The following is a 12,772-nucleotide window of genomic DNA, read 5'->3' on the forward strand; positions in this document are numbered from 1 at the left end:
ATTCGGGAAGCTGAGGTGGGAACCAGGGCACGGTGAGACCCAGGCTCAGAAAAACAGCACAGTGGAACGCCGGCTGGTTCCGACGTCACTCCTGCCTGCACGGTCTGTAGCCAACTTAAGCTAAAGTGGCTCAGGACAGCTGCAAACCTGGAGAGGACTTAGATGTTCACCAAGTGCCTCAGGACGGTGCTTGAGGAAAACACCTCAAAGGATTCCCTAAGTCCAACACCACAAACCACAGGCCTCTCTAGGTCTCCCTTTCCTCATCTTGGGAGTCAAGTAATTTACCTCCTGTGGACCTCATGAGAGGTAAGCAGGGCACGGAGCACCAAGCCATCTTTACACTCGGTGCCTGTCCTTGCCTCCTTCCCATCCTCCACCCCAACATCCACTGATGTGCGCATCAGAGCAAGTCTGGGACCTGCCAGACAGCAGCAGGTGCCACCTCTTCACAGCGTCCGTAAGTCACTCGGTTGCTTGCAAACGCCTCTACGGCATGAGCCTGTAGCATTCTGTAGACGTGAAATACTGGCTGACTCTAACGTGATGCGGAGTTCGATCAGAAGCAGCCATCACCAAGAGTTCCATTTTTCAAAGGAAAATCACAGATAATGCACGGCTTGCTCAGTGTACCGCTGAGGCCAGGAATCTGCCCAGGAGCAAGACTTCCATGAACGGAGAAGGAAACCTGAGATCCTTAAGTGTTTTATGCATGGAGCTGGATTGTGTTACTGAGATGGCGACGGACATCCATGGGGGCTAAAACTCATCTCTGCACGGAGCGCAAGATGGTATCACTGCAGATCCGCAGCCAGGGGAAGGTTGCTAAAGATGAGGCTCCTCTGAGCATTACAGTTTTGAGATGATCATTACCTGGAAGTGGTTTGTGGTGTACGGCCATGGTTTGCAGGAAATGTAGAAAAGAAAAATCCCCGCTATAAGTTCTTTACCTTTAGTATTCGGACTGCTGTGCCCAGCCTTCCAAGTCACGTGAGCACACCGCCAGAGGACCGCATAACTACTTACTGAGGTCGAAGAAATGCTGCCGGAAGGCGTCCATCCACTCTTGATAGTCCGCTAGGCTGTCCGCCGCAAAGATGTGACTCACTGCTCGCCCAGCAGTTGTGTTGAGGACAGAGAAACAGTGCATTTTCTTTGAATCCTTTTCCGTGGCCTGGATTCTGGTTTCCTAAAAATTAGGATAAAACTGGTGGTTTCTAAGAAATGACCCAATCTTTTATTGCTTAGCTACCGCATTCATGCCAACTGTATAATCTTACCGTTGGTGGTTTGGAATTTAGAACACGTCACTTGAAGAATTTTCAGTATTCAAACTCAAATCTAGAATGTCTTCAAGAAACTTTTTTTTTTTCCATTGGAAGAGTTTTGGGTATACTGTATGCATATATATGATATGTTCAAAATGATATGTTCTTGGGACATAGCTTCCATTAGGATATTGGTTCCTTGCTTTTTAAATACATTTTAAAATTGTGGTAAAGCAAGTATGGGCTTTAGTGTGGTTATAGATCAACAACATTTCCAACAGTCATAAAACGGAATCAGTCCAGTCTGTTTCTTCTTTATTCATATAGTCATACAGATTACGGTGTTATTGGTTGAGGTGGTAAAAATGTTACAGATTTTTATTTAAGCAAACAGGTTTTCATCAATAACATTCATCCTGTATGTCGCATGCATTCACTTGTAATGCTCACAGGTCAAGATCTGTGTAATTTACAGATGTCCAATGTTCAAGCTATCCCTTCGAGGATGAATCTAACTGTATACCACAAGAGCAATGGTCTCAGTCCTGCTGGGAGTCTCAGTGTCTTTCTGAGAGGTACCAGGTAGGACAATGACATGACACTCATGGTGCTGTACGGCACAGACCGACCAGTTCCTGCGTCCCATACAGGTAAGTAGTAATGGCCAGGACAGCTGGCTTACACTGAAGGGTGTCAGACGAATGACATCTGGGACAGAAGGGGTAGCACTGTCCAGTGGAAACACAAGGGGAGCCACAGAAGCCATTTATATGTTTTTTAGAAACATTTTTAACTGGAAATAAAAAGTTTTAAAAAGTTAAAATTTTAATGGTGTACTTCATTGGATTTGATATAAAAATGGGGAAAGTACTCTTCAAAAGAGCACAACTCAACTCTAGCCTGTCTCACTTAGACACCCAGCAGCTCCCAAAGGCTCCTGTGAATACAGTCCAATCTAGGGAGAGGCAGTTAACCTTTTTGCAGTGTGTGCAGAAAGCACTGGCCTGCAGCTACAGACGCCGATTGGGGGTGGGGAGAAAGTGACAGCCCACACTTACACACATCTGCAACAACTGTGTTGTGAATTTCAGGGAAGAAGTGGAGCTGGAAGGAAAACTTTATTTCTTGAAGGATGGGTAAATCCTGGAAGCTGAACACTATCCGTACCATACAGGGAATTATTTTCTACAGGACTTGATTCTTCCAGAATCCCACGGGAACATGTCTGCTGTAGAAAGCAGATGCGTGTCTTTGAACTTCCAGAATATTACAAAATCTAAGAGCTGGCAGCCATCATGGGATAGGTCTGACTGCTGGTCACTGGGAAGTCAGGGAGTGCAGATAGTCTCTAGACTGCAATGGAACACAGGGTCAACACAATAATTTTAGAGTGACAAAGTCTTTCTTTGTTCATTCCTACCTGTAGGCAAAAAACTGTGTGAATTATATCAGTTAAGTAATCATATATAGAACATAAAAAAAAGTTAAAATACTTCCTGCTAAATGGCATCCTTTAAAGCTACAACCAACCAATTAGCCAACCACTAACTACCAACTAACCAACAACTGACCAACGACCCAACTAATCAATCACCAACTAACAGCAACCAATCATACAACTAACCAATGAACTACTCAGCCAATCAACCAACAACCAACCAACTACCCAACTAATCAACCAACAATCAACTGACCAGCAAAAACCAATCATCCAACCAATCAACCAACAAACAACTAATAACAACCAATCATCCAACCAACCAATTAACTGCCCAACAAATCAACCAACAACCAATTAACCTAACACCAACAACCAACCAATCTCTTTTCAAACAGTTTTATTACCAATAGCAGAGGGTGATATATTTCTAGAAAAATCTTCAGGATGCTGCTCTTATCCTAACTGAAGGTTGAATTCAAGTAGGGGAGGGGGGCTAAATAAATATTCTGAGCATTTAACTATGTCTACTTAATTTCCTTTCAACATGAATTTCTGATTACTCTTGTAGATAGAATTAAATAGATTCAGCTACTAAAATAAAATGGGATTTTTTTTTTGCACATAACTGTTTATACATTCAACAAAGTATTGTTTCTTTTTTTCTTTTTTCTTTTATTTATTTATTATATACACTGTACCTGTCCTCAGACACACCAGAAGAGGGCATCAGATCTCATTACAGATGGTTGTGAGCCACCATGTGGTTGCTGGGAATTGAACTCAAGACCTCTGGAAGAGCAGTCGGTGCTCTTAACCACTGAGCCATCTCTCCAGCCCTCAAAGTATTGTTTCTAATTAAGTGACTTGAAACAGAGAATGAGGGAGCAGACCATTTATATCCCAAGCAAATACAAGTCAACAACATAGATTAATATTACACCCTATACTAACTACAGTACCCATAGGCATTGTTACAAATATTAAATATCCTACAGTAGGGCTTGGTTTAATTTGAGAGATCTCACTATGTAGATCTCAGCTCACTATGTATGTAGAGCAGGCTGGGTATGAACTCAAGAGATCTGACTGTCTCTGCCTCACAAGTGATGGCACATGTCAAATACTTTTGTTAGTTTGCTTTTTGTAACAAGTGAAGATGAAATGCAGAGTTTAGATTAAATTATATTTTACCACCCAGATAATCTAACTAATGGGAAATATTTGTACTAAAACACCGTCAAAGAATGAGATTAGCACAAGTGTGGTTTGTCAGGTGTTGAAGTTCACCCAAGCTGCTTGCTGCACTGGTGAAATCAAACCAGGCTCACCTTCATCCTCCTCCAAAGATGAAGTCATGAGAAAAGAGCATGATACATTTCAGAACCTATAGCCTAAACTCACAGCAAGGACACTCAATGCCTCTCCTCACAGGACACAAAAGCAAACAATCTGGAAATGACCCAGTCATGGCATTTGTCACATCTCAAGGACCACTTAGTATCTAGCACCCAGGAAGTGGCTGCACGGTTTTGAAGAAAAGAATAAGACCAGGAAAGAACCACAGGTGAAGTAAACCACTGGTGCATAGCCCTGGACCAGACTCTAACCCAAGAGTATCACTCACAGAAACTGCAAGAGAAGCAGATGATGGGACCCGGATTCCTGGTTTACTTTTTCCACAGTCCAAAAAAAGTCAGTTTGATTTGAGAGCACTAAGTGTGTGTGGTCCTTTTATTCTCTAAGGATGCATTCCACTCAGCTCTTCCTGTTTGTGATGGACCTGGGATTATGGTGATGGGCAGCTTGTTCTGACTTTGCTTCTCAGAATGTCTCTGTGCACTACTGCAGAGTAAAATGGAAGGGTTCCCTGGGAAGGCCTTAAAAGCTCAACTCTACAGCAAAGATACACTCTGAGGTCAAGGGGAAGTTTCTTTTTGGCTTCTATCACCTCCAATTAAAATGTGTTCCACCCTTTCCAGACAAGCCTACTGCCACAGCCATATCATGGTCATCTTTAAGAACCTATCCAAAAACAAAACAAAACAAACAACAACAAAAACCCCATTCTGGGGGAAACAATTGGGTCACCATGTGAGAAGATGATTTTCGAGTTTCCTGTACCACCAGAAATTGAAGACTGCAGATCTGTGTCAAAAGTACCACCTGAAGGACTCGGTTAAGTCTCTGGGACAACAGAAGCATCATTGAGAAAAAAACAAATGAGAGTGTTAGATTGTGCCTGGCCCTTGAATTCTAAATGCATAACAATTATAAACTATCTCAATGGTCACTTTTGAAAGATGTTAGTTGTTTTGGTCACATATACTCAAAACCACACACAGACATGTATACACATACACTCGTGCATGCACGCACACAGCTCATCCTGATGCCTCCCAGAGGTACCTTAGAGATAACTTAGCCGTAAACATAGGATGCTAAGACATTGGCAGCTTGTCGTTGGCAGTAAGAGAGCTTAAGCAGCACCACAGACTGGTGCCATTAGAAGCCACGTGCTCAGATGTGTTTTTATACCGCTCTATACAGACATGCATTCTCAAAATACACCCCTGCTACATACCAATCCCAATCACCATTCCAAAACCTCAGAGACACAAACAGAGGAATTCAGGTTATGGGAAGCTCTGCAGGATGAACAACTGCTTCTCCAATAAATAAACTATGTTGTCAGTGTGTTGGGGAGGGGAGGTGGGAAGCAACAATAAAAGACCATTCAAAACTCCAGCCAATTCAAGTAAGGTCCTCGATCTGGAATCAGACCCAAATGATTACAAAATTCCTTCTACTGGGAAACAGGAGCACCGTCTGCATTATTCATTATCATTATTACATATTAACTACACATGACTACATGCATATAAAATATATTTTATCGTTATACAACTTGAGATAAACAAGTAAAATCTTTAGGATTTTGCAGGAGAACAGGATGCTTGAGCGGGGCTCAATTACACTGTTCTATAATGACTATCTTGAAAATTTAAAAATAAAATGTTGTTAAAAAGTCTCTTTCTTGCTCTGAGTTGTTTGTGCTACAGGCAACATTTCCTTCCTTCCTCACAATATGTCATAAAGACAAGTCTCAAGCCCAGTTGATAGAGAATGAAAAATAGTGGTACTTAAAACGGACACCCGCGCTGACTCGGGTCTGGCGATGGAGCATGCGCACATCCACAGGACGTGAAGGGGACGTGTGAACTGTGTATAGCGCAGCCATCCACTAGGCCAAGCTTCAGGCACGGCCAATATCAGTTTGAAATAGCTACCTTCAATTTCTGTCAATAGCGTCCCTTGGATGCAAACGCCTCGAGGAAAGCACTACTAAATAACAGTTGTTGTGGCTATATTTAATAAAGGACAACCGTGTAGCTGACAGGGTTCCGATATCAAAATGACTACCATGACTGGGGATATATACCATGCGATCGGTGGCTACTGAGCTTTATGCACTTGATAAATATAATAGTTAAAAGCATGTTGGAGACAATTCAATAAAACCTATCACACCGAGTAGAGTTATTGATTGGTTCAGCACAGATCCATTATTGAAATAACTGACATCTAGTATGTAAATCAAAACAGATTGCTGACCCTAAAGACTCTAGCTTCTTTCCCACCCCATGGATAAATAATACAGCTTCTGCTATGTACGGAGACTGTTGTTAAGTGCCCGCCATTGGGTGTCTTGCCCAGCAACATTCAGAGTGAAGTTTTTTTTGGAAGTCCAAGCAATCACTTTGAAGTAAATCATCCTTTCAAATTTGGATTGAAACTACATGGGGAATAGCTTTTAGGTTTTTCTTCCCTTAATGTGAGCATTTCCACAGATGGCTCTCTATGAAAATTAATGAACCGACTTGGCCTTACAGGAAATGCCATTTAGAAGGACAAGAATTACAGTCAGAGAGCAGACACTCCCCCACCCCCTACAATCCAAATGGAGAACCGTAATGGATATGTCATAGCTTAGCGGTTCCCAAACTTAGCTGCTCACGTGGCCTTTATGGTGGCCTTAAGCAAAACTGTTATTTGAATATCATGGGAAAAAGTCATCAAGAAAAATTACTATGTATTTTAAACCCAAATAATTAGACAGATAAAAAAAATGTTTGAGTCTATTACACAGTAAGTGGGTGGAGAAGCAGCTAGCTGGTCCATGTGAACCACAGTGCAGTCCCTGAGCTATCATGGCACCAGGTAAGATGCTCACACCTTGCTTGGGGAAGGGAAGCTGATCAGGATAGTCCTGCACTAAAAACTCAAGCCCAGCAGCCATTCAGGGCAACAGCAGGGGAGCTGTAAAGACGGACTACATGTTGGACCACATCGTTACATTTCTCAGCCGTTACATACAACGCAGGCGTGAAATGGCTGTTTCACAAGTTGTGTTCCTCAGGGAGGTGCATTAGCCTTGTGTTCAAACACATCAGCAAAGAAACGACACCAGGAAAGAGACAGAGAGACACCGCGGACTGATTGAATCTAGGAGCTGGACGCGAGGCTGATTGCTGTGTTTCTTCCAACTTTTCTGTACATTTGACTCACTTTTGAAACTGAGAGAAATGTAATGAGTAACCATCATGTTTTTAGGTAGCAACAGTATGTCTGGGACGGTATGGTAGATCTGAATACCTACATCCATGATGCTTACTGTGAGTGAAAAGTTGTGAGGTGCACAGGAGGGCTCAGTGGAGGGAGGGAAGGGCTCAGCAGAGGGAGGGAGGGCTCATCAGAGGGAGGGGAAGGCTCAGCAGAGGGAGGGAGGGCTCATCAGAGGGAGGGGAGGGCTCAGCAGAGGGAGGGGAGGGCTCAGCAGAGGGAGGGGAGGGCTCAGCACAGGGAGGGGAGGGCTCAGCACAGGGAGGGGGCAGGAGCACCTCCAGAGAACCAAGTCCCAGTGTGAACACACTGAGGTGGCCAACGTCTACTATTTAAATCACAAGACTGCCGATCTCAAAGACTCAACCTTCTTTCCTACCCTAACGCTTTGGCTTATAAAGCATGGTCAAGCGTGTAGAGGTCAAATGTCATGGGCGTTTCCTCCAGCTCTAAGGCCAAACCTACACAATTTCCCTGCAAATGCCCAATGGTGAACTATTCGAAAGCATGGGTCCCACCAAGGGAGGAAGGTTCCTGGCACCCCGTTTAACTCGCCGATGGACACAACAGCGTCATCAGCCACCCCCACCATCTGACCCATCGCCTGGAAAGAGGCTGTCAGCTTTGTCAGGACGCAAATGCTGCTGCCACTCTCTCTCTTCTGGAATGACATCATTACCCTCAGAGAGGAAGTCCAGACGGGGTAACTGAGGCGGGCTTAAGGTTCCTATCACCTGTGCCTTCCAGCTTAGGCCCCTTCCGCTCAGAACTGCTTTATGCCGTGAAATCCCATTCGGGATGGGTATGGAGAAAGGAAAAGTTTAGTTCTGCCTTCCAAACCTATTGAGCAGCATATCTATCAGGAAATAAAATTAATTATTAAAAAAAAAAAAACAGCTCAATGATTTTATCTTTTCCTACCTTCTCGGAAAAGAGTGGGTCGCCTCATATTCCTGACTAGTTTGACAAGTTGGACCCCAATGGCAGCGTCCACTTCATCGCTTGCCAGACAGAAATTATACACCTGAAAGGGGGAACACCAGCCCTGCTGCTGGGCTGAGCTGAGCCAACCAACATAATACCTTTTCTAGAACAAAACAAATAAGTTTGAAAGTGCCATCTGTGAGACTAGGAAGATGGTTCGGCATTAGGAGAAGGCACAGTCTACAGTCACGAGGACAGGACAGCATATGGCCACATTCCACAGCCTTGTGTCCCTGAAATGCCTGGAACTCCAGCCCCAAGGGATCCTGACCATACCTTCTAGCCACCAGGTTTGCTAGAACATACTGTGTCGGAGACATATTTGCATGCTTCAGGGCCATACACCAGAGCAAACACGCGTGCACATGCTCACTTTTGTGCGTGTATGTGTGCACATTGATGTGTGTTGGGTACATGAGTACCCATGTACACAAACAACACTAAAATTTAAAACCTACCATTTGCTTAGGCTATATTTTTATCTTAGTTTATGCCTCCACATTCTAAGGTACAAAATGGCAGGGGTTTTGGCAGGTTTCCGGTTTTACCACCCAGCTACCAAATACACCCAGCAGAGGCTCGTAATTCCACCCAGTTCATCTCTAGTCAAAGAAATACTTGATCGGTCACTTACACACCCCCCCTCAAGACATGACCTGAACTTAAAAAACACGTCAGTGTCACCAAAGGAAAACAAAGGCAGGCTGGGACACAATTAGGCAACCAGAGCAAAGGATGTGGGTACCTAGGGGTCTTGGAGCAAAGAAATCAATCAATGAAAGTCGCTTTAGGGACACTGGGGAAATCCCTCTCTGTTCAGTAACACTGAGTCAGCAACAGACTTCCTGCACGAGATAAAGTTACAGTTGCACACAAAAGAATCCTTGCTATCAGAAGAAACAGTGCTGTTTTTCAAATGACCCAGAAAACAAGACAATGACTAGGAGAAAGAAATCAATTAACAACAGCAGAAGGCTGGAAAGGCAGACTTCAGGAAGTCCCCCGTCTGCTCAAGGGCATAGGTGGCTGGCTTTCTGTTTCAACCTTTTTTGTACGTTTGAATTTTTCAAAGTAGTAAGTGACTAAAGAGATTACAACCTGAACAAAACAAAATACAAAGTTGGCAAATAATGAGAAAGTATATGAATTTTTCATGAATAAAATTACATATTCCATAAACCCATTTTTGTAAACCAAGATAAATACATTATATTTTAATATGGAGGTATTATTAATTTATGTTTTTAAAGAATAACTCTAAACTTTATTTTTTAATTAAAACTTTATCATAAAGAACTTGCAAATAAAAACATTAAATTAAGTAGACTTAAGCTACAAGATTAAAAAAAGAATCTTGCTATAGAATTTCCTTTGGGTAAAAAGTAAACGGGATAGATAAAAATTTTGCTGGAAAAGATGGCAGAATTAAATTAAAGTCCAGACAGATCAGAGAAATGGTTCCCATGTTTTCAGGAATACGACTGTTACCTGAATAAAACCACACGTGACCTTACGTCATTCTTCCAAGTAGAAGGGTAGACCGCACACGGCTAAAGCATGCGGCGGTTCCCGTCCAATCACACGGTCCAGCTAGACCTCTCTCCTCCGGAAATGGCTAAAAAACCTATTAGGATTTGGCTCCAGAAACATCGTTGAAAGTATTCTAGGGAAGGGCTCCTTCAGCAGAGGGCCCGATGGAATACACTTTACACTTAGCGAGAGAGGCGAAGTCAAGACCGCCATGAAAGAAACTCAGTCCGTCCTGTGCGGACTCACTGCGGAATCTTACAATTAAAACCTTGTAACTGGACAGCTGATGCTGCTTTCTTGGGTCAAGCGGGAATGAAGACCTCGGTGGACTCTCGGGTGGGACAGTCCTAACAGCAGCCTGCGCCCCCAAGTGTTCTAAGAGCAGCCAGGCTTTCCTGTGCTGGCCGGGGGTGGGGGGAGGGTAGGGGAGTGAGGATGGACAACTGCGTGTTCATCCCAGGAGAAACGAGAAGGACTTTTAATGAACTCCTTTGAATATTAACAAGAAAGAACTTTGCCATGGTTTGGGCTGACGATTTATGTTTACAGCATCCCTTAAACTCATGAAAAGATATAAGTAGTTTTTAAAAATACTTTCACAGGTTTTTTTTTTTTAATATATGTATTCGCCTCTGTGAGTGTGTGTTATGTGTAAGCACGTGTCCTCAGAGGCCAGAAGCAGGTATCAGATGGCCTGGAGTTGGAGTTAAATCCCTTTAGAGGCATGATGTGGGTGCTGGGAATGGAATTTGGGTCCTCTACAAGGGCAGGGAACCATCTTAACCAATGAGCCAAGTCTCCAGCCCCCACAGATATCTCCTCAAGGTGAGGGTTATACTCTGGGCTTTAAGACCTGTCTGTTAACATCCTGCCATTATTAAGTGTTCCTAAAACTAGATGGTGACACGTCCCATCAACAGCCTCTCTGTGCAAAGAAAGAGAACATTCAGTTAATGACTTGTGTCCACAGCTCTTGGCTCCTTTTCTTTATGACCTCAAGGATGTCAAGAACACACATGAACATAAACTTCACGAGTCACAACGTTCTGGGGCTACTAAGGCTCAGTGGAACTGCACCATGCTCACCTTGTCAATAGGAACCACCAGAGCCGGACCCACTTTAGCTTCAATGTCTTCTGGACCATAAAAACAGCGGAGTTTACCCCCTCTCAGAGCACAGTACAGCCTTCTCCAGCCAACCAGACCTTTTCCTGTTTGCTGGAAGCAAAAAAGAAAAAAAAAAAAAAAAGGGAACTGTCAATCATCAATTTAAATCACCATCACCTTAACTCTAAACCCAGCTTTTGGAACTTTAGAAATGAGACAGAATCAGCTCTGCGTCGGCTGTACAGTTAAAGTCTGAGCCCCTCAAATCCCAGAGCAGAGAAGACGCCTGGAACCTTCAGAAGCATTAAGCGAAATGAAGGTAATTATTACCATCCAATTTTACACACAGAAAAATCATAAATCAACCCAGATTGGGGAAAGCCGGTCCTATTAGAACCTAGTGCTTAGAATTCCACAGCAATTCATCAAAAGACTCAGGAAAATTATAAAAATAACTCTCTCCACACTGAAAATAATTTCCCTTCACTTCCCCCACCCCCCCCCCTTCAGAACACTGGAAGATGTTGACTACCTGGTAAGAACTCAGATTTTCTTTCCTTCTAATGGAATCTTCTAGAAACAAAGCTATTGATTCATTGAAGCCCACAATTAATTATTTACTGAACATAAATAACCATGGCTATGAATAAATCAGGAGTAGGTGGCACAGAGGCAGCTTTGGAAGCCCAGAGGCTCAAACTGTGCCAAATGCTGTCTGCCAGAAGAGCCTTCATGTGGAAGGTACTGGGCAGCCTGGGCAGCCGGGGTCCATTTCCATAAGAGAAGCATTGCCATGATTCTGTGCTTGTGGGATGGGAACCAGAGAGAACTGGAGAGGCAACCCCTCAGTCACCCAGGCCCTCCCCCACCCCCATAGTCACCCTTCACATCCCACAGCCTTCAGAGCTCCCATCCCAAAATATTAAAAACACAACAACAACAACAACAACCCCCAAAAATGAACACTTCCAGAAAGGCCCCTTGAGCCTGCATAGTGAGAGTTCAATTGGTCCTCCCCAGCTGAGGGCTATGGGACACGTTCTACCTGCTCATTAAGGAATCCTGCAAACGCGTCTTCAGCCATGCAGGCTGGCTGGGCCACTAGCCGGCAGCAGACGTTGCCGTACAGGGGAAGCCAAAAGGAGCACTCCTCTGTGTAAAGAAGAAAGGGAGAAGGCGGGAAGTTAGAAATATATGTCTAAGGCTGTTCTACATTCCAGATTGTTTTTTCTTTATTGTTAACACGATTTAACATTAATCCTGCATACAGGTTCATCTACCTGAATGCTAATGGCGTATGGAAGCATATGAGAGAGGTCAGGGCAGGCCCAGACCAACACTGTGGTCAACTGAAAGAGCGGCGGCCTTTAGTCTCTTGACTTCAGAATTATTCAAGGGGATTGTTCAGAGTTTCATGCAAAGTAGTCTACTAAAGTGATTTGTGGTCGCCAGATTTCCCTCCCTGCTCTAATTTTCATTAGAATAATTAGTAAGGTGAACATTATTTTACCCATGTTAAGACACTTAAACACCTTTGCCCTACTTCTTCCCCTTCTCCCATTGAACAAGGAAGTACTCATGAGCCATGAGGGGCAGCCCTGAGGGTGAACCTTGAGAGGTGAGAGGGTAGGGAAGAAATTGTGAGGTCTGCACTGGGTGATGACATCAAGCAAGGTACAGGAGGAGGAGAGGAAGGAGGAGGAGTGGGTAGAAGAGGAGAGAGGAGGAGGTTGAGTGGGGAGAGGAGGAGGGAGAGGAGGAGGAAGAGGGAGAGAAGAAAGGAGAAAAGGAGGGAGAGGGGAAAGGAGGAGGGAAAGTGGGG

The 12,772-nt window shown here is 43.8% G+C and overlaps 1 protein-coding gene across 2 annotated transcripts in view; it reads right to left on the bottom strand.

Annotated features, from left to right (window-relative positions):
- The window catches only part of RTKN2 (rhotekin 2), a gene marked incomplete at both ends in the record, with an annotated part of 60,863 nt that overhangs the window by 4,272 nt on the left and 43,819 nt on the right, over positions 1 to 12,772 (bottom strand). For both annotated transcript variants that reach the window (XM_080937532.1, XM_080937531.1), the window contains 3 exons: positions 1,027 to 1,189; positions 10,930 to 11,061; positions 11,996 to 12,102. In XM_080937532.1, the coding sequence (XP_080793658.1) occupies positions 1,027 to 1,189; positions 10,930 to 11,061; positions 11,996 to 12,102 (402 nt within the window). The remainder of the gene's footprint in view (positions 1 to 1,026; positions 1,190 to 10,929; positions 11,062 to 11,995; positions 12,103 to 12,772) is intronic.

Source organism: Micromys minutus (assembly GCF_963924665.1).
Source record: "Micromys minutus genome assembly, chromosome: 25".
NCBI lineage: Eukaryota > Metazoa > Chordata > Mammalia > Rodentia > Muridae > Micromys > Micromys minutus.